This window comes from Typopeltis vanoorti, chromosome 4 (assembly GCF_054136105.1).
Source record: "Typopeltis vanoorti isolate ZY-2024b chromosome 4, IOZ_Tvanoo_1.0, whole genome shotgun sequence".
Lineage (NCBI taxonomy): Eukaryota > Metazoa > Arthropoda > Arachnida > Uropygi > Thelyphonidae > Typopeltis > Typopeltis vanoorti.
Window position 1 is genome coordinate 88,677,427 of NC_143552.1, and position 22,907 is coordinate 88,700,333.

Sequence of the window (22,907 nt, forward strand, 5' to 3'; positions counted from 1 at the left end):
CGACTACCCAGCATTTCCTCCAAATCAAGACAGGAAAAATATAGTTATCAACTCTGAAATAGGGAAACATGAAAAAAAAAGCCTAGAAAACCCTGAAATCTTGAGATCATTAGCCCTTTCAAAAATAATGGAATATGGACCTGACTCAATAAAGATCTACACAGATGGCTCCATAAATCCAAATGGCAATTCCGGGAGTGGCATACTGATCTATGGCTCTCATAATATAGAACTAAAAACAACTAACAGTATTGGTTGCAACTCATACCATGCAGAATTAATAGCCATTAACATAGCACTGCAATATTTGGACAAACAAAACCTGAAGGAGTTTATATTTTTCATAGATTCCTTAGCAGCCCTTCAAGCTATTAAGAACTGCTACACTAGCCATCAAGAAATACTTAGGGACATAGCAAAAAACATAAACAAACTACATAAGGATTCTGAAATAATCTTCTAATGGATCCCATCCCATGTGGGATTAAAGGGAAACGAAACTGCAGATGAAGTAGCAAAAATGGCCGCAACATCAGGTGATACCACAGATTTCGATCTTTTTAAAACCACCCAAAAAGAAAACATAAAAAGAACAATTCTTCAGGACATGACTCACCACTGGTATTCAGCAGAAAATCCAGGAGCTACCATCAACTCCAAGTTTAATTGCAGTGCCACTACCATGATCTCTCGCCTCAAGACCGGCCACACAAGACCAAGCAAGTTTAGCAACGGCAGCAAAGTCTTCCCCACCTGCAAAATTTGTAACATTGAGGAAGCACCACCAATGCATTTTCTAAACTGTATGAATATTTCCAAATGTGAACTCTATAACAACCCAGAAAAGGTGCTGTATAAAATACTTGAACTTGACCTCTATGATCTAGTGTAATAATACCATGGGATAATAATTAAAAAAAAAAAAAAAATAAATTTCTTTTTCCGACTGGAAAAAGAAATTTATTTATTTATTTATTTCTTCATCGAATTAAATCTTCATCGAAATGAAGAATTAAACAATTTTTGTTAATAAAATTATTAAAAACACTGGACTTCTTATAACGAGCAAGAAGTGTTTGAACAGCGAAGAATATATTTTCATTGGCTAATTCCAGTAGAATTGGTGAGTATGGAATCGGGGGGGGGGGGATTTTTGTGTCATTGAATGTGACATATGGGAAAGTGGGAGAAGAGAAAAATATTAAACTCTCATGTTGTTATTGTTATTATTATTCAGAAGGAAAAAAGTACTAGATCTGTTGGTGAATGTACTAGAACACTAAAAGTTTATAAAAAAGTACTAGATCTAGTACAAACATACTAGCGATGGTCACCCTGCTCAGAAGTGATCGTAAAGTTGAAGTAATGCAGGTCATATTTCCATATACTAGTAGTCAGAAGGTGTCATGCCCTTTATTACAATATTAAATGTCATTGGTCAGTGATGGGGAATCCGTTGCATGTAATGAAAAGCCTTAAAGTATTCACCCTACAATAGTTTTACTTATTGATTCATCAACTGAGAATGTAACACTTTTAATGCAATGAAACATATTCTGTTCTCAAGTATTTATTTGAAAGTTGATTTGATGTACTTGTGTATCATTTAAAAATAGCTTGCAAAATATTATATCTTGAGAACTGATATTTTTTGGAGATTAATAAACGGCTTCAGATTTATGTCATAAATTTATCCTCTCTTTATTTTGAAGAAGAAAAGAAAGCATATACATTCTATTCCAGTTTTATTATTATTATTACATAATACCTCCAAGGAGTCTGAAGACTCATCATGGGAGAGCACTCCACACACACACATACACAACCCACCCATCTACAGACGGTGTGCCACTACACCCACAATATCTTCATGCAATTCTTTGAAAAATTAGGTACATAGTGTTTGATAATTATCACACTCAATTGATTTTTGAGTAATGAATGTACTTCTTCAAGAACCACTACATGGAAAAATTCAACCATTATTCAAAGATTTATTCAATATTCAATTATTCAAAATATTCAATGATTACAGAATGGTTGCAATTTTTATTTATAAATGTAGTTCCTGTCCTGTCAGGTGTCTTCTCCCTCCAGGAGATTAACTACCATGTGTCTCCACCATGTCCTATTCTGCACCTCTCTGCTGCATTCCTCATATGAGAGATAGGTCCAGTCTTCTATATTTTTCATCCACTGCAGTCTTTGTCTTCCTCTCTTTCTCTTTCCCTCAACAGTTCCTTCGAGAAGTGTCCTTTGTAGGCAGTTATGTCTCAGAATATGTCCAAAATAGCTGACTTTTCTCTTTTTAATTTCTTTCATCAGGCTCCTGCCATCCTACCATCTCTAGTATCTACAGACACCTACCATCTCTAGTACCTCTTCATTTGTCTTTCCGTGATATCCTCAGTTAAGGTAACCCAATTAAAACTGAAATGAAAATCAAGAATTTTAATTGAAGATTCTATCACCACACTTCATTAATATCTGTCATCAATCTGTCCAGATAAAGTGACATTGTCACATACATTGAACGATAGATTGACAATGCAGTATATTGATTAATAGTTATGCTTTCTATGGAATGTATCTGAAATTATATTTATTTTTTCTATAAAACATAATATAAATATTTGCTGGATATTTCATGTCAAACTTTTATTTTAGCAAAAGCACTGGAAAATGAAATGGTTGTTAGAAAATCCTCAAGTAATTTGCAAGAAGAGGAGATATTATCACTCAATAAAGAAACTTGCTATTCTTCATCTGGTGCAACCATTACACAGCAAATGCCTTTAAAGAGAAAACGGGGAAGACCACCAAAAGCTGTTCATCTGGAGAGAATGGCTGATAAGAAAGATTCTTGTGTAGGTATTCTTCTTTTGCTTATTATTATTATTATTGCACGGGCACCTCCATGGAGTCCTAAGACTCATTGTGGGAGAACCAAGCTATCAACACAATATCTGTCATACCTCTTCTTGAAACCATTAACAGAAAAAGCACTCACAACTGACCCAGGCAAACCATTTCATTCATTAACTACTCTCTAAGGAAAAATCTAGTCATCCACATTTACTAATGACACTCCTACCCAACTTCTAGGAATGATTTCCTGTTTTTCCCTCTCTAGCCAAGTGCTGAAACATTTCCTCTATAAAAGCCTTGAAGTGACTTAAATGTTTCTGTCATATCCTTTATCAACCAACTTTTGCCATCCACAAACCCTTGATCTATCCTCATAGGTAGCATTCCACAGACCACCCACCATCTTGGTCACTTGCTCTGCATCCTCTTCATGACTTCTTCATCCCCAAAAAACCCAGGTAACCAGACCTGAGCATGGTAATCCAGATGTGGTCATATTAAGATTTTATAAAGAGGAATGATAACTCCCTTATCTATGCTTGTTAGTGTGCTCTTCAATAGCCAAGTAATCATGTGAACTATCCTGACTACTTTAGCAATATGCCTTTTAAGCTTCAACTCTCTATTTAGTATTGCCCCCATATACCTTGCTTCATCAATTTTCTGAAGTACAGTTCCAACAGCTTATAATTTTTGATCCCCCCCCCCAAATGCATAACTTTACACTTTTCCACATTAAACTGATATCCATTATGTGTTTCCCATACTGTTAGCCTATTTAAACATCCTGCAACTCTCTATGGAAGACAGCTATTATCCTATCCATCTTTGCATCATCAACAAACAACGAATATCTTCCTTCAGATTATTTCCTGTATCATTTATATACAAATTGAACAGCAGTAGTCCAAACACAGAACCCTTTGGCACACCAATAGTCATCTGCTTTCTCCTGGATTCCACTCCTCCATAGTCCAGCAGCTACCTCCTTTAATCAATATTACCAGTTTCCTGGCCATCCCTATTTCTTGCAGTTTGCATAAGAGCATTTCATGTGGTATTCTGTCAAACAGCTTTGCAAATTCCAGCAGTATCATTATATAGCCATTTTCTTTGTCAAATTCAGCTGTCATTCTATTATAAAAAGTTAATAGATTACTGTGGCCTGACTGATCATTCACAAAGCCTTGATACCCTTTATAGAGTATATATTCTTATCCTCCCATTTCTCAGTTCTCCTTTTGACCAATGTTTCCAGTACTTTTACCACCACTCCTGATGTACAAATTGGTCTGTAATTTGCTATCACAGATTTAGATCCTCCTTTATGCAAAGGAAATATTTTGCTCTCTTTCCACTCTCCTGGAACTTTTCTAGAGCTGAGACTTAAATCAGAAAGCTTAGTCAAAGGCATCACTATTTCCCCTGCACATTCTTGTAAAACACATGCTGATATCCTATCTAGTACCACAGCTGTATTTGCATTCAGATTCTGCAGTATTCTAAGCACCTCCAGTTCTTCAATCTTTGGCACTACAAAGGTGCTAAGTGAGACAACCTCCAAATTTTCTACTTTTTCTTTCCATTGTCTAACTATTGCTTCTGCTTCCCTGACCTACATACCTTCACTAAGCAAGTCACAAATCATCCTTCCTGGCATGAAGATCTTCATTCCCCATTCTACTCAAAATTTTCATCCACTTTCTGAGCACAGGTTCAGTGAAATCGAAGCAATTGAAACGAAAAAACTGAGCTTATGGTCTGCATAAAAAAAAAAACACCTAAGCTTCATATTCACCATATGCTGAAGCACAGAATGAATGCAAAATAGTCATCAGTAGATCTAAATCTGGCCTCATAAGGGCCAACAAAAGAAAACTTGGCTCCTGTCCAAATGGAATCTGTGCCATCTGGTACTTTGCTAAGGCCATCGAATGCAACTTCTCACATGGCTTCCACCTCTTTCTTATCCAGATGATATCTTGTTACAGCATCTTTAGACAAAGCTGACCTCCTAGCATCACTCTTTTCCTCCAACTTCTCCATAGATGATCAATACAAATCACCTTCAACCATACCAGAATCTGAGCACACCATATGCTCCTGTGGATTTTTGGCTAAATTTTTCACCGATAAATACAGCAATATTATCTAGTGTTGCAACTGTAAACTAGACATCACAGACACTAAAAAAGACGTAGTATGTGATATTTTTGCTGTCAATGGTCACAAATTGGTAATAGTCATAAAAATCAACAAATTGGTATATAAACTCCTCATGAATTTGAACCAGCCTTTCTTCTATCCACTGTGTCTCCCTTCAGTAAAAGAAAATTCCTGAACTGAAAAAAAGTATTGAAAGCTTGGAGCAGCTTTGCTGCTATCAACGAAACTTTCTCTTACAAAATCAAATCAATTGAAAACAAGCTAGAAAAGATTCATGATCAGCACTTCAATGTAAAACCACCTGCCACCAATACCAGCCATCTCTGCAGCCTCATCACTTTGATGGTGCAAGACTCAATTAAGGCCAAAAAGAAAAAATACAATGCCATTATACTCATCCTCTGCACTGCAAGTGATGATATTCTGAAGGAAGCCATCACCAAACTAATGGAAAAATTCAGTTTCGATTGCAGAAAAATCACCAGATGCCACCGCTTCAGCTATACAAACAGAAGAATGGATGGGACAAACTTCCTGCGACTATGGAAAGCAACCTGTGACACACCAGTGAGTACATCAGAACATCATTTTTCTTCCAGTTGTTGGCAAAGTCATTGGTTGTTTACACTGGCTGAAGGTAAGGTTGGGCAGAGATCAAAGTCAGTCAGTTGCATATATGAGCCTGGCCTGCCTTACCTTCATCCAGTAAGGAACTGCTTTTCCACAGTTGCATTCCTGGAACACAGAACAAATTATAGTTTCTCTTGATTGTCTCTCTCTCTTTCTCTCTGTCTGTCTGTCTCTCTCAGGCCTTCTTAACAGCCTTTCTCATGTATTTTCTAAAGAACATATTCTGCCAATCTTCGGATCCATTATTAAATTTCTTCTTTCTGTTCAACTCCACTTGATTCCATGGTACTAACATACCATAGGTTGAATAACACAGTTTATGTGGGATAACCCTAAAAAATTATTTTCTTTAGATTTCAAAAATACTGTCACTATGCATTTTGAGTATTTTCTGAAGCTTGCATCAGTTTCTTCCTTACAGTCATTGTAAGGAAGAAACTGTAGTAATTGTACATTGCTAGTCATTTTAACTATGAGATGAGAGATTATATTTTTATAATCTGTCATCTCCTAGTTATAAATATTTTACTTAATGTTTGTGCCATTAGTTTGGAGATACCTTATGTTAACAATCCATCTCAAAAAGCTGAATGTGCAAAAAAGCTTCTACTGGTCAAAGTATTATTATAATTTATGATCAATCACTAAACTCATCACCAGAGATGCAGTCTATCCTATATATTTCTTATTAGATCTTGTCTTATGATATACTCATTTTCCATAATTCTATCTGTTGGTGAATTCCAATCGCTCTCTTTTTTTTTTTTTTTTTTCCCCCTTGTTGGTACAACTGACTATCTTGAAATCAAAACTCTCATCATCTGACTGAATTATCCATTCATTAAAGAGACTAATTTGTGAATTTTAAACTTTTATTCATGACATGGCTATAATGTTAATTCTACCATATTGCTTGCTATATTTACAAAATTATTATTTTGCAGGTTCCTCCAGTGAGTTAAAGACTCAGTTGAGAGAGGGTCTCTCAGGTTATACAGTGTCTAAATATCTATCATATCTTTCTTTGAAAACATTTCTCAAAGTTGCACTTAAATGAAACATCTACTAGCAGCCCATTCCACACACTCAGTACACACCACGAGAAGAACACATGCTTTCTAATCACACCTTACTCAACTTCCAGGGATGACCCTAAGTTCTCCTTATTCTACCATGAACTATAACTTCTCTCTCTCTCTCATATTTGCATTATATAGAATAATGCTGTATACTTTGTATTCAGTAGAAAAGGAATTCTCAGAATTTTGCTTTGGAGTCCAAATATTGATTTAATCCATTTGTGACATATACTCCCCTTTGATAAACCTAAAAATCTCACAGCCTTTTTAATATCACTTGCCTATCATTATTATTATTTGAATTTCAAAACAAATGAAAAAAAAAACAAGAAAAAATGATTTTCAAAAATCAATGAACAATGGTAATTTAGGATTTATTTTATTTATTTATTTTTATTTTTTTAAGTGAACCAATCATGGAATGGATGCATCTATGCTCCTAAAACTTGCATCCATCCATCCATCCATTCCATGATTGGTTCACATCCATAACTTTTAGATCAGAGTTGTTATCCATTTGACCAATCAAGCCTGTATGAAATTGCTCCAAAATATCTTACTTTTAAGATATTTTGGAGCAATTTGCAGACATCTTAAAAAAGTGGAACAACATCTCAACTTTCATAACAATTAAACACATGTAAAACATAATTTTGTTTGTGATCATCTGTGTGACTAATATATATTAAGTTTTCTTACTATTTAGTGTAGAATATTTTTAGTTTTTTTTTTTTTTTCCCAAAAAGCTTTTTAACTTGTAGTTCCAAATGTAATGTCTTATATATATATATATATATATTAAAAAGTTTTAATGACTGATACCAAGAGATAAAGAGATGACATGGTAAAAAATTACAGAGACTTAAAATTGCATTAACAGAACAAGTACAAAAGACAGTAGCATGTTTGAAACAAAATGCAAGCTTGAGTTCCAAATAAATGTAGACTACGTGCTGTCACAAGTGGGCCAATACTGAACAGAGGCAACATGTGCATCAGAGAGATTGAAACTTAGGCTGTTGTTAATATGGGAAGAATCTAGAGAAATTTCTCTAGATTCGACGGTCTTTCTCTCAAACTCATCATAGCACACATGGATGTTAGAAGTTTGAGTCAAGTTCACAATGTGTTAGCGGCCTTCGTCTGAGTTAACTGAAAAGAGAACGTGGCTAGAGAGAGCGCTGGCTCTAGTCCTGTTGTAGGAGATATCTCTACGGTGTTCTTCCAAATGTAGAAGGATGGATTTAGCAGTAGTATGGCTTTCCACAATCACATAAAATCTTGTACACTCCTGGAAACTGAGTTGGAAGATGTTCTCTTTAGGTTTACTAAGTATTGAACGAAGTTTTGGGAGCGTAGTAAAGCAAGTTCTGAAGTTAAACTTCTTGAGAATTTTTGCCAGTTTTGGTGAAAGAGAGCTGATGTAAGGTAAAGAGATGAAGGCTCTGGGGGAAGAGGGATCTTCAGAAGTAGTTGAGTGACTGGGGGGAAAGAAATTTGTCAATTTTATTAGGAGAGAAACCATTATTAATAAAAGTTTTTTTTAAGAAGCAGAAATTGAAAATGAACTCCTTTTTCTTAAAAAAACTTTTATTAATAATGGTTTCTCTCCTAATAAAATTGACAAATTTCTTTCCCCCAGTCACTCAGCTACTTCTGAAGATCCCTCTTCCCCCAGACCCTTCATCTCTTTGCCTTACATCAGCTCTCTTTCACCAAAACTGGCAAAAATTCTCAAGAAGTTTAACTTCAGAACTTGCTTTACTACGCTCCCAAAACTTCGTTCAATACTTAGTAAACCTAAAGAGAAACATCTTCCAACTCAGTTTCCAGGAGTGTACAAGATTTTATGTGATTGTGGAAAGCCATACTATGGCCAGACTGCTAAATCCATCCTTCTACATTTGGAAGAACACCGTAGAGATATCCCCTACAACAGGACTAGAGCCAGCACTCTCTCTAACCACGTTCTCTTTTCAGTTAACTCAGACAAAGGTCGCTAACACATTGTGAACTGGACTCAAACTTCTAACATCCATTATGTGCTATGATGAGCTTGAGAGAAAGACCGTCGAATCTAGAGAAATTTCTCTAGATTTTTCCCATATCAACAACAGCCTAAGTTTCAATCTCTCTGATGCACATGTTGCCTCTGTTCAGTATTGGCGCACTTGTGACAGTGCGTAGTCTACGTTTATTTGGAACTCAAGCTCGCATTTTGTTTTCAAACATGCTACTGTTTTTTGTACTTGTTCTGTTAATGCAATTTTAAGTCTCTGTAATTTTTTACCCTGTCGTCTCTTTATCTCTCAGTATCAATAATATTTCCCACCAAGTAAAATGAATTATAATAATATATATATATATATATATATATATATATATATATATATATATATATATATATATATATATATATATATATATATATATATAATAGCAGTTTTATTATTTTATTTTATTATTAAGGTAAATGAAGAGTTGGAACCTGTTGATGAATCAATAGTACGTGGTCTCGGAGCTAAAGAATTAGGCATCACTGAAGAACAACAACAGTGGCAATGTTCTCAGTGTACTGCACTCTTTACAGATTGCCTTGACTTTGCAAAACATTTGCAAGAACATTATAAACCAACAATACATGTAGGCAGACAGAGAGGGCCATGTCGAAGACAAAGAAGAGATTATTGCAGAGGTAGAAGATGGACTCGTGGAAGAAATTGGGTTCAGTATAAGTCAAGTGGAAGACCAAGAGGAAGACTAAGAAGAAATTTAAGTGCCTCCTTTGGAATGATGACAACATCAAATGTAAATGCTAATCAAGAAGAACATGTTGATCATTTAAATAATATGAATAATGATATATCAGACATTCTTAATGATGCATTGTCCCATTCTCTTAGAAGTACACAACAGGAAAATTCTCAGTTAGAGGTTTCTGTGGTTCAGGTAGAGTTAATTGATATAACTTTAGTAATAAATAAATAAAAACATTAGTTATATCATAAACTTTTAATAAAGTTTATGGTATATTTATTTTCTTTATTCATTTCCTTCACTTTAATATCATATCTTGGAGCACTATATCTATGTGTTCACATATTCACATGCGATGTAGAGTAGTATTTGTTTTGCTACAGTTTCATTTGATTCTTATATTTGATAGTCAGAGCCTTAAGTTGCTATATTGTTTTTTTGCACACATGATAAAATTTGTTTTTATTTTTACTTGTTAAGTTTGAAAAAGTTTTTGATCCCTTTTAGAAGTTTTGGATAACATTTCATACAGTATTTTATTATATCATAAACTATATTTTCAGTTTATTTATTATAATAATAAAGTAAAATTCTATTAGTTTCATTTATTAACAGCTTTAACTTCATCAGAAAGATAAACAAAGTCTAGAATATACAAAAAAAAAAATTATTAAATAAATTATACTCTTTTCTGAGAGACTATATGATAGCAAAAACAGAGGCACCAATTTCTTACCCTAAATTGCAGAGTTAATAGCACACTCTGAAAGAAGTCAATATTAGAACTGCTGCTAAATCTATTCACACATTACAGAATTTCCTACCTTTACCAACATATAGTGTTCCTTTTGTAAAACATTCTGTGTAATCAAGATTCTTTGTATCTGCAGTACAGCTTATATTAGACAGAATAGAAGAATTCTGGACCTTATATCAGAGGATATCATTATAATGATATCCTCTGATTAGATGATCAACTCTGAGACTCTCATGTGCCCTCTGTTCCAACTGCCTGACGTAGTTGTCCATCAAAAACTTGAGAAATTAATTTTCTTTACTTCCAAATTCTATCTCATCATCTCAATTTATATTGACATCATTAAAATCAACCATAATGATCATCCTTTTCCTATTTGCTTGGCTAATTTGCTTATATATTTCATAATCACTACCCTCCACATTACCAGGTCTATAGCAACATCCAACTAAGTATTTCATTCTGTTCACTTTTGTCACATCATGCTCTCTGACACTATTGCCACTATTTCATCTCTACCTTGCATGGGCACAGCTCCTTTTCTGTTATCAACAGCAGTCCAAGTCTCTTTTTATCTTTTCTCTCTTCACGATACCTTTCATATATCATACCTTTCCATCTCTATTCCTGTCAGATGTCATCCTCGTCCAACCACATCTCACGAATTCCAACAATTTTTGGTTAAAAAACTCAATCAGTGAATGGAATATTGGAATTTCATTCCACTATTTCATTCTTTATTGATACTTTGAGCATTTATATATGAATATAAACAGTTCATTTCTGAATCTATAACAAGTTTCTCTGATACTACTTATTAGAGACTTTTCCATGACTTCCTCAAGTCATTCCTTCCCCCCCCCCTCTCTCATTACCCATCCCAGAACTCTCTCCAAACCCAACTGTTCCACCTACATTCCAGGCCATCCTGGTTCTTTCTGTACTCACACATTCACTTTCTCTTTGGGCATTGATCTTTTTCATGATATGTTCCCCTGTCCACTCTGTCTCTTCCTGTTTCCCTGTCTGTCTTGCATATTTGTTCTCTCATTCTTGGAGCTGACACTATCCACTTCTTCATTCATAAGTACTACTTCAGGCCCTCCTTCCTTACTCTTCTGCTCTTCCACATCACTTTTTACTTGCTCATATCCATTCTATGCACTCATTACTCTCTCTTTCAGCAGTCTCTTCAGATGACTCCCATCAGAACCATTTAAATACAATCCATCCCTCTTATACATTTCCATTCATCCTTCAAACTCATCCCATACACATTTACAAACTGCACTCCTTTCACTTCATACATTTCTGCTATCATGTTATTCATATCCTTGCTCTTTTCTTCAACTCATGACTGTCATAACTGGGAAACACACAGACTTCCTTTCCCGTCACCGTATTATCTTTTATTTTTTCTCAACAATCTCCTTGTTTTCAATGAAGTCATTTTTTCCTACTTCTACTACTACCACAACCACCAACTCTTTAGCTCATTTCTTCCTCATATCCCCCATATAATGCCACTGGTGTGTCTTTCATTCTGGCATCATTCATTTCAGTTTTCTTCACTCTTCCATACATATATATCATTATCTTCATTTTCACTCCACATCTGCTTCATCTCTTGCCCTATCTTCTTCAAATTAGCTTTCAAATCTTGCATCATTTTTCTATATTTTACCATCAGTCTCACATGTTTTTTCACCATCAGCCTACTCACCATCTTACTGTTAATTAATTGCACTCTGTTTTTCACCATCATTTTTACATCCTTTCTTATTCAGTCACACTTGTTTCTTTGCCACCAGTTCACACATGATCCCCATTTAAAGACAACGAATAACATAGTCTTTTAATGGTGGGGAGCTAAGGCTAGTACTAAAACTGATGGCTGCCATGTTGAATAATATCACTACACCGGAACAATACTGAGATTGTTAAATCCATACTAAATACCACACAGTTATACAAAAAAATTCATCAATTCGAATAGCGCAAACTTAAAACCTTATTGTCATGAAATAAACACATAATATCTTTCCTTAGTACTAATACTTATTTTTTTAACTTCTCACATTGCTTGTTCCATCTTCGCCCTTTGTCACCACCCCTTTCCTTAAGAGATACAAAAAAATAACTTTTTTTTTTTATTACAGCACAGTTGAGATATATTCTCTTTTGTTATAAAGACATAGGTTCAGGTGCCATTTAGAATGTGAGCAATGTTTACAAGGTCTTTTTAGCTAAAGATAAAACAACCTCTGTATGAGAATACAGAGGTGGCAGAATTTTTCTTGCCAGAAATTTTGGATGTTCATATTGCAAAACAAGAAAACCAAAAACATGGAACACATTCAATTAAGAGTAATAATATACTGACCCTTGTAATCTTAGCTTTCTTTCTTTATTACTTGGAATAATAAGGAAGGAAATATATAATCTATAACTTGGAAGGAAATATTGTATTTTCTGAATATGATAACACATATATGGTATCTTTATGGCCACAAAAAGCTACTGCTCTGGAGACCAAACATAGTAATTTTTCAACCACTTCAGAACTCCAGTAAAACTACCTTAAGGTGATAGTGTCAGATGAAAAAGGAGCTGAACAGGAGATAAGTACTGTTTGGAATGATAAAGAATAAGTTTTTGGAAGCTGAATAGGCTATGGACCTGATACACTAGAATGTGCTAGTGCATAAGTTGGATGTGAAAGTTAATCCAAGAAGGAAAAACTGATCCTGGTTGGAGAAGAATATTGTCAAAAGTGAGGGAGAATGAGAGGCATGGTCTTTCTTTAGGAAATGAGATAGGATTGTGTTTTGGTGGCATTAAAATCCACAAGTTATCTTCACCCCACTTGAGAATGGAAAAGGGATCAGCATTCAAGGCATTGATTAGAGATTTTGAAAATGAAAAACAGTAGTAAAAAAGTACTGTCATCAGATCATTGTTATAAGATCATGGATGTATAGGAGGAAGAGTAGGTTGAAAGTACAGATCAAAGCTGTGATAAACCAGCATTGATCTTTTTCATAGTCCAAAAAGTGGACAAAATCACAATTGATTGTAAAAAGATCTCTTCTCAGGTTCAGGAGATCAATCTGCTATAGAATGAGAATATTGGTGATCTGCATTGACAATCACTAAGTAATTGGTAAGTCTCTAAGCAGTTAGGTGTGGTTGCAATAAAATATAGGAAAATTTAGAGAGCCAGGGCATGCAGCAGGGATAAAGGACTCATGATCACCACTTCCACACACACAGAGTGTCCAAACTCCTATCCAAGTGTGACCTCAGACAGCTCTCTCTCCCCCCCTGCAAGCTCTTATATTTGGAATACATCCAGGCACAAAATGTAAAAGTAAATAGTACCAGCATGGTTATTTGCTAATTGATCAGGTGGTTGACCTGTGAAAACTGTTTTACTGCTGTAAACTCTCGAATAGAAGAGATGCTGGCTCTTAAATAATTATGGTGTGGAGAGCATCAGTACAGAGGCTTCATCCACACTACATGTAGGGAAAAAAGAGGAGGTGAAAGAAACTGGAAACCCTACTCTAGAGACAAAACATGACAAAGCCACTTCACATGTCCAATTAGTGAATGCCAACTAGCAGTCTAGTTGGCATTTCATTCAACTAGGGAAGATATGCTTTTAAGACTGCAATACTCGCCTCACTAGAGCCACTTTGATGGAAACAGGTGGTACCACAGGAAACTAGGGATAACTTGGCTGGGAGAGAATATGCTATATATATATGTATATATGTATGCATATATATATATATCCCTTCCATCTGATTCAGACGGGTTGGGTCTCCTCCTAATGAGGAGTCATGGTGAAATAATGCAGCCGGCACACCACTCCTCTGCTGCACCCCTAATGGAGGTATTCATGACTGTAGTCTGTGTGTGTGTTCACGGGGCCGGTTTGCCTGCTTGCGGGATGAAAAAACCCAGCTAAACTGAGGGGGAAAACCCAACTGTCCACGCCCCAGACCGGCTAACTTGGCTATGGCTGAGGAAGATCCTTGAGCGCCTCACGTCTCCGACATGAATCGAATCTAGGACACTCTTTCCCCAGGCATATGGTTGCGAAGCACACAGCCACTAGGCTAACCCCACGGACTATATCTACTGTATATATACACACACACACTGTATAATCACCAGCCCTAAATATCTTAAATTGAATGTAATAAACAGGTTAATTGCTAAAAGTGATATCTTTTGAAAAACAAAGGGTTGATGCTGTATCATATCTTTGCTGATTAGACACTTAATAATGCAACTGAGTTGAAATGACTGATTTCAAATTAGTATTCATAGACTAAAAAATAGCTATATAGGTAGTATACCCATACCCAGAAATTCCTCTAAAATAAAGTATTTTTATTTTATTTTATGGTATCATATCATATCATATTATTTTACTGATATCATATCTTGATAGTTTAAAGAGATACCACAAATAAACTTAGCACCAGTTGACACTCAGTTACTATAAATGGAAGGTGCATGTATTTTATTTGGACATTCTGGTTGTTACAAAATGTTGGAAGAACCACGTTTTGGCATAAGGTTTATTATTACTTGTTTTTTAAGATACATTAAATTATTTTTAAAAAAATATATATTCAGTGTTCACAGATATATTCAGAAATTATTTAGATACCTGTCAAAGTTTTTGTTGAGTGATAAACTCGCTGCAGAACTGATTTTTATTGCAATGTTTGAATTTCCTTTTGTTTAGCATAATCCTTAAATATTTCAGGCATCAACAGATGTAAACGAAAGGTCTGTTACAGTCAGTAATTTGAATGATGTTCATTTGTCAGAGGATGGCTGTCATTTGTTAGCGGCTAATAGTTCTGTATCTGAGCATACAGAAATGACAACACAAGTTTCCAGCCAAAGAGGACATAAACGCAAAAGGGAAGCAAATGTTAGAGATCGGAACTCATATGATGACAAACATTTTCGTTCTGTCACTAGACAGAGTTCTAAAGAAGCTGCACAGAAATATAATTTACGAACCACTAGAAAAGCTCTTGTATTTAGTGATGTAAGTGTTTTCTGTAAATCATTGAGAAATTAACAATTTAAACATACTCCTTTTTGTGATATAGATTATTTTCATTTGCTTAATTGCATACATTTTCTATGTTTGACTATATATATTAGTTGAAGTTCAGCAGTGCTATATATCTTCAGAAATCATTGTGTTTATTTATTTATTTTAATGGCAATCCATCTGTAAAAGGTTATAAATCTATACCGCATTAGTACTGAAGTGGAGGAATAATGGTCTAAGAGCTGTACTCTGCAGACTGAAGATTTATTTATTGTTATTTTTCAATTGGTTGTTGAAAAATAACATGGCAGGTTCTTGGACAACCTGCCATGTTGTCCAAGAGTGGTCTTCCTTAAGTTTCCAGTCTGTGCAAATATGTTAAAACTGATAAAAATAAATAAAAATTTCATTGAGCAACTTTTCGCATAAAACCAGATTTATTTTGAGCATAAAATGCTGCTGATGATAGCAGTGGAATTAAGTCCACATAAGGTAGACATGAAAGGGGGGGGAATAGTGGCAATGGTTATGAGGCAGTGTGGTGTAACGTGGAGTTGAGAGGAAGACATATTTAGATGGATGTTGCTATAGGCCTGGGAATGTGGAAGATGGTGATGAAGAAATGTATAAATAACTGGGATTAGTGAACAAATGAAGGGTAATTATTATGGGTGATTTTAATTATGGCAGTATGGATTGGAATGAAGAGATAGCATTTGGGAATAAGGAAAGTGAATTTCTCAAGCTCTTGAGAGATAACTATCTCAAGCAGCATGTAAAGAAAGACGTGAGGATCAATAGTTCTAGATCTCATCATTTCATCAGAGGATGTAATTGTTAGAGGGGTTTCACATTTTCCTCCAGTTGGTGAAAGTGATCATGAAGTAATCACCTGTGTTGTGGCTAGTCATATGCAGGCTTTTGCGAGGAAAGGATATATGTGAAATTATAAGGCTGGTGATTATGACAAGCTTAGGAGACCACTATGAGCTATAACATGGAACAAGGAGTTGAGCAGTAAGGAAATAAATGATGCATCGGAACTTACAAAGAAATGCATAATAGCATCAATGTACGAATGTATCCCAAAAAGCTGAATAAGGTTGGTGTAAAATGGGTAATGTGGAGCTTAAGCATGAAATCTGGAAAAAGAAAGTCCTTTAGAGGAAGTACAAGATGAATAATGGTAATCAGTCACATGAAGAATATAAAGAACAAGCCAGGAGAGTGACTCATTTAGTAAGGAAAACAAAAGTAAAGTATGAGCCGAAATTGGCAAATCAGGCTAAGAAAAACCCTAGAGTTTTTTAGATATGTGGCAAGTAGAAGGAAGAATGATCATGGAAAGATGAAGTTAAGGGATGAAAGTGGGAATGGTAACTGCTGCAGAAAACATTATTGAGGTATTCAGTGATCAATTTATAAGTGTGTTTCATCCTGATCAGGGGATGGAATCATGAGGAACTTAAGTGTAGAGGACATAGGAGAGGATAGCTTAATTGTGAGTGAGCAGGAGGTTTTGAGGAATAAATAACCTTGATGTTAATAAGGCGATAGGATTTGATGAAATATCACCATGCATCTTAAGAGAATGTTCCAGGGAACTGGCAGTAACATTGGCATGCCTGTTTAACATGAGTTTTGCAACAGCACAGGTTCCAAGGGAGTGGAAGGAAGATAAAATTGTTCCACTGCATAAAAGCTGTGATAAGACTGTAGCTTCAAATTGTAGACCAGTCTGTATATCTGGAGTTGTGGCAAAGGTCCTGGAGAGATTGGTGAGAAGCAGGATACAGAAATGGGTTGATAACAACAGTATTCTCTGTTTTTATCAGCATGGGTTTGTTAAGGGGAGATCATGTTTCACTAACTTACTTATGCACTATAAGTAAGTTAGTGAAACATGATCTCCCTTTACTTTGTTAGGTGACAAATACCTTGGACAGAGTAGATGCGTATAAAGTGGTGTACTTGGATACACCACTGTATATGCATTAAAAGGCTTTTGATAGACTGCCACATGACAAGCTCTTAAATAAATTGAAAGAGATGGGATTGGATAACAGACTTCTATGTTGGATCAGTGACTGGCTGTCAGATAGGTATCAGAAAGTTGTATATGGGGGGTGTAGTATCTCAAAAGAGAAAGGTCATCAGTGGTGTGCCACAGAGGTCAGTTTTTGGGCCATTGTTGTTCAATTTGTGTGTTAATGATATTAAGTTGGGTTTAACTAGTGATATCCAGCAGTTTGCAGATGATGCAAAACTGGGGAGAGCAATGTACAGTCAGGCTGATGTTAATGCCTTACAAGAGGACTTGAATAGATTGTATGAATGGGCAGGTAAGTGGAACTATCAGTTCAATGTTGCCAAGTGTATGGTTTTGAGATTTGGTAAGCAACGATGGGATGCCAGGTATACACTTGGTGGGGAAACTTTAACAGAAGTAGAGGAGATGAGAGATCTAGGAGTGATGGTGGACAAGGATCTGAAATTCAGGGGCCACATTGCACAAGTTGTGAAGACATCACATCGAATAATGGCAATGATACAGAGAACTCCGACTTGCAGAAATAGAGAGGTTATGATTCCATTGTATAAGGCCTTGATCAGGCCCCTCATATGGATTATTGTGCACAGATTTGGTTGCTGGGTTTTCATGGTGATGAGGATATGTTGGAAAGGGTACAGAGAAGATTCACAAAGGTAGTCAGTGGTCTTTGGAATGTGGAGTACGAGAACAGATTGAGAGAATGTAAGTTTCAGAGCCTCATGAATAGGAGAAAGAGGGGGGGGATATGATTGAGACATATAAACTGGTCAGGGGTTGTTATCAGATAGACATGGAAGAAATTTTTCATAGAATTGGAGAGGGAAGTAGAATAAGAGGCCATTGCTGGAAACTGTACAGCAAACGGAGGGTGTGAGCAAAGGAGTGAGAAGCAGGTTCTTTGCATGGAGGGTTGGTGAGTGGAAGATATTGCCTGAGTGTATTGTGGATGTGGACACATTGAATCAGTTTAAGACGGTGTTGGATGAGCATTGTATGCAATAGTGAGTACTTCCCACGATGAGTACCTGAGTTTATGGATGTTGGGTGTTGATAATAATAATAAATATCACTCTGAGAAGAAATATGAATTGGATGATAAGCAACAACTTAAATATCTATAGAAACATGCATTGTTTGCCCACATATTTAAGAGAGTCTGTAAATATATTTTAATTCACATGACCAATTATGTTTAAGTAAAATTTTTAAAATATTTAAGTAAAACCAATTAAGTTTAAGTAACAAACTTGCTAAAGTTAAATAAACATAAGAAAATGTTCTTTCTTCTTTGTTATAATACACTCCAAGATAATATTTTTGTTTTTTGTGGCTTCTACCCTTGAAAGTTTGTAAATTTATAGTACGTTAATACTGCGATGGGTTATATAAAAAAAAGCAGTTTTGAAGTACTTTATATATATATATGTGTAGAAAGTATTTATATATATATATATATATATATATATATACAGGGTGTTCGGGATAAATTTGACATATTTATAATTAATTATATTTTTCCGTAAGTTACATGTATTAACACACACTTCTCTTCATTTAAAAGTTTGGACCCTTCTTCATTCATATACAAGATGTCAGAAAGGATGGATAGCTGGAACCCACCTGAATCATGGAAGAGAATAACTTGTATCATGATGATTCGTGCCCGCCATCAAAATAAGGATATTACGACTGCTGCCCAATGCTCCCTGAATACAGTAAAAACAATCAGGCATGAACTAGAGACTTGCAATGGTGACTACGAGGACGTAGCAAGAAGAAAGATCCCTAGCAGACGATCTGATTGCGTTCGTACAGCAGAATTCCTCGCAAATCTGCAGGAACAGGTGTTGAAGAACCCTGGCATTGGAATTCGGGCTTTGTTCGTGGAGTTGCTAACTGTAGTCAAGCCCTGGATAACAAGGGTAGCCAATGGTAGGCCGTATGTATGGCAGCAGGATTCGGCCCCTTGCCACACCTCTGGGAAAAGTCAAAAATGGTTGTCTGAAAATTTCTACGACTTCACCAGTCCAAATGTTTGGCCTCCAAACTCCCCAGACCTTAACCCCATGGATTATTTTGTATGGGGCGCAGTTGAAAAAGACACCAATCGCACTTCCAGTAATACAAAAGCCCAGTTAATGGATAAAATTAAAACAGTTTTTGCGGCCCTTCCCAGGGAGACTGTAGCATCAGCTTGTTCGAGGTTCCGAAGCAGAATTGAAGCTGTGATCGATGCTAATGGTGGTTATTTTGAGTAAATCTTGTTGATAGTATTGTAATTAACTCTGCCTGTAATGTTTTTTTGTCAATTCATTAAATTTAATAGATACAAAGAAGATTTTCTTTTTCCTTACAAAACTGTCAAATTTATCCCGAACACCCTGTATATATATATATATATATATATATATCCAAAAAGTATGCTTTGGGAGACCAAACTTCAGGTCTGCATATCAGTATAGCAATGGTCTCACACTGAGCAATGAAATTCATCTCCCACCTAAAGACATTCCTAAAAAACCTACATTTATATAGTCTGGTATGAATGATTAGATGTTGCTTATTACTCATGGTGATGTTTAATGGAGTAAACACATCTAAAGATAATTAACTATTTATTTAGCTAATTAGATCACTAAGTCAACATTTTGTCTCTTGGTCACCAAATCATCTTCATAGGCACACATAGGATAGAAGGCAGACAGATTAGAGGCAAATAATGACAATTAGTCTCCGTTTGACTTCCTGCTGGTATGTATGCGTGTGCATGCTTAGTATATTTTTTTGTGCCCGTAAAGATGCCTTGATGCAAGGCTAGACAGAATATTGGCTTATTAATCTATTTAACTGAACAAATTTGGTTAGTTGATTTTCTTTAGACATATATTTTCTCTATTAAATATTGACATGAATGACACACACACACACACACACACACACACACACACACACACACTAGATTACAACTCTAGCCTGTTGGTTGGAGATCAGGTATGCTATCCATAGGGCCAACTAGGCTGGTGAATTACTATATATTCAATGTTAATATGTTCTTGTTTTTGAAAATAATATAGAAAAGAAATTCCTTTGTTATGGCATCTTCTTTTTAAATAAGATGCTATGATAGAGCACACAACATTGTCTTTATATGAGCAGATACATCAAATATAATTGAGAAAGGAAGCAAATATTGTTGAAAGTTTTTCTGCTTGGTTATACTATAAATTAAAGATGCGAAAAAATTATATTCTTGGTTTAATTTTTTTGTACCAGTTCTCTAATTCATAGACTGCTTTCTGCAGCTTGTTTGAGGCTAGATGTGGACAGAGGGATCTGGTTATGATAATTGTGTCATTGGCATAGAGAGCGGTAATGGATGGAGACAGGAAGATTTCCATGTATATGGAGATGGAGAAGTGTAGGGGAGACAGCAGAGAGCCTTGAGGGACTCCAACCGTGACTCTTCTCTCTCTGTGGATCTAATTCCATTGAGTTTTATTTAAAATTTTCTGTTATTCAGATATGATTTGATAAGTAGAACTAGTGGTAATGGGATTCCTACTTGGTGTAGTTTAAAAATTAGACCATAATGCCATATTCTATCAAATGCTTGTGTTATGTCCAGGAAGACTGCGCCAGAATGTTGTGCCATTCAAACCCTTGTGTGATGTATTCAACGATTCTGTAAATTTGAAGCATTGTTGAGTGATATTTCCTAAAGCCGAATTGCTCGTCTTGTATGATGTTGTGGTTGATATCTGTTGCCTCTTGAATCCATGTGAGTATAGCACGTTCGGCTATTGTGCCTATATATATGATAGAAGACTGATCGGTCTATAATTCTGAGGAAATTGTGTATTTTTTCCAGCTTTTGGAATTAGGAAGACATCCGCAAGCTTCCATCACTCTGGAAAATAATTTAGCTGAAGAATGGCATTAGTGATGGCTACCAGATGCATAACTCCCCCTTTACAGGGGAGTAGCTTGAGTGCCTTCTTCGTTATTCATCCGGACCTGGAGATTTTTTAACTGGTAATTAGTTTATGGAATTAACAACGCATATAAAGTATATTAATTAAAGGTAACTTTAATAAATAACTTCTATATTTCGGCAACATCACGTTGCCATCTTCAGGAACATAAAGATATGGTATGTGACGTCTCATGCGCATCGGCAAGAAAAGAGTTCGAAAAAATACGAAGTCGGCACTTGAAAAAATACGAAAACCTGACAAAGAATTCTACTTCCTTACCACAGCCACCGCTCAACACAGTAGTCAACCTCTCGTCTGTAGTTTTAAAGCCTGAGGCACTCACCGCCCTAGCTCCTAAAAGAATACCTGCCAAAGATATCGTGATCCAAATAGAACGTGGGATTCGCGACCTGCCTAACCATATCACCAACAACGTCAGACTGGATGTAGTCGGTGTTCTCACTAAAGCCAAACCTCCAGAAACCAACCTATCCAAAGACGAATATGCAGCCCTACAAGAAATGAAGAATAACAAAAAAATAGTAAACACCAAAGTGGATAAGGGAAACGCCACTGTGGTGCTAAATCAAAAGGACTACAAAGGTAAGCTTAATGCTTTAGTACTAGACCGTACTACTTACCTCCCTATTGAATATAATCCTACCAGCTCTCAGATTAGAATTCTCCACAGACTCCTTAAGAAAGTCACTTCTTGGCATGTGGAAGTCGCTAACAAACTAAAACCTTATAACTCTAGACCCCCCCCCCCCCGATTATATGGACTCCCAAAAATACATAAACAAAATGTGCCATTACGTTCCATAGTGGATGGCATTGATTCCCCCACATATAAATTAGCCAAACATTTAGCCAAAACGCTCACACACTATACTGGCAACACACCATCACACAAAAAACTTAGCCCACTTTAAAGCCAGTGTAGAAAACCTCTCACTCCAACACACTGACATAATAGTCAGTTTTGACGTCTCCTCCCTATTCACTAATGTCCCACTCAAAGAAACCCTAGAGCTCATCCAAGCCAAGTTTCCTCCCGATATCTCAGCCCTATTTCAGTTCACAATGAACTCAGGCTATTTCGTTTGGCAAGGAAAGTTCTACAAACAGATAGAGGGGACAGCTATGGGTTCACCACTTTCCCCACCCTTGGCCAATTTCTTTATGGAGACCTTTGAAGAGAAAGCCTTAAACTCCGCCCCACAAAAACCCGCTATTTGGCTTTGTTACGTGGATGATGTGTTTGCTATTTGGCCACATGGCTCAGACTCACTCCACTCCTTCCTAACACACTTAAACAACCAACACCCCAGAGTCCAGTTCACCTTAGAAAAAGAGGAAAACAACACCCTCCCCTTCCTAGACACTTTAATCACCTGCCAACTTGATGGATCTTTGGTTTTCTCTGTTTACAGAAAACCCACCCATACTGGCAGATACATTCACCAGCAATTTCCCCCCCCCCCCCCCACAACAATATGGGGTTATAAAAACACTATATAACAGGGCAAAATTCGTTGGA

The 22,907-nt window shown here is 36.0% G+C and overlaps 1 protein-coding gene across 1 annotated transcript in view; it reads left to right on the top strand.

Moving 5' to 3' along the window:
* LOC150107482 (uncharacterized) overlaps positions 1-22,907 on the top strand; it is a 378,606-nt gene that overhangs the window by 141,444 nt on the left and 214,255 nt on the right. The window contains exons 4-6 of the mRNA XM_090391332.1: positions 2,668-2,867; positions 9,213-9,692; positions 15,041-15,331. Of these exons, the coding sequence (XP_090247458.1) occupies positions 2,668-2,867; positions 9,213-9,692; positions 15,041-15,331 (971 nt within the window). The remainder of the gene's footprint in view (positions 1-2,667; positions 2,868-9,212; positions 9,693-15,040; positions 15,332-22,907) is intronic.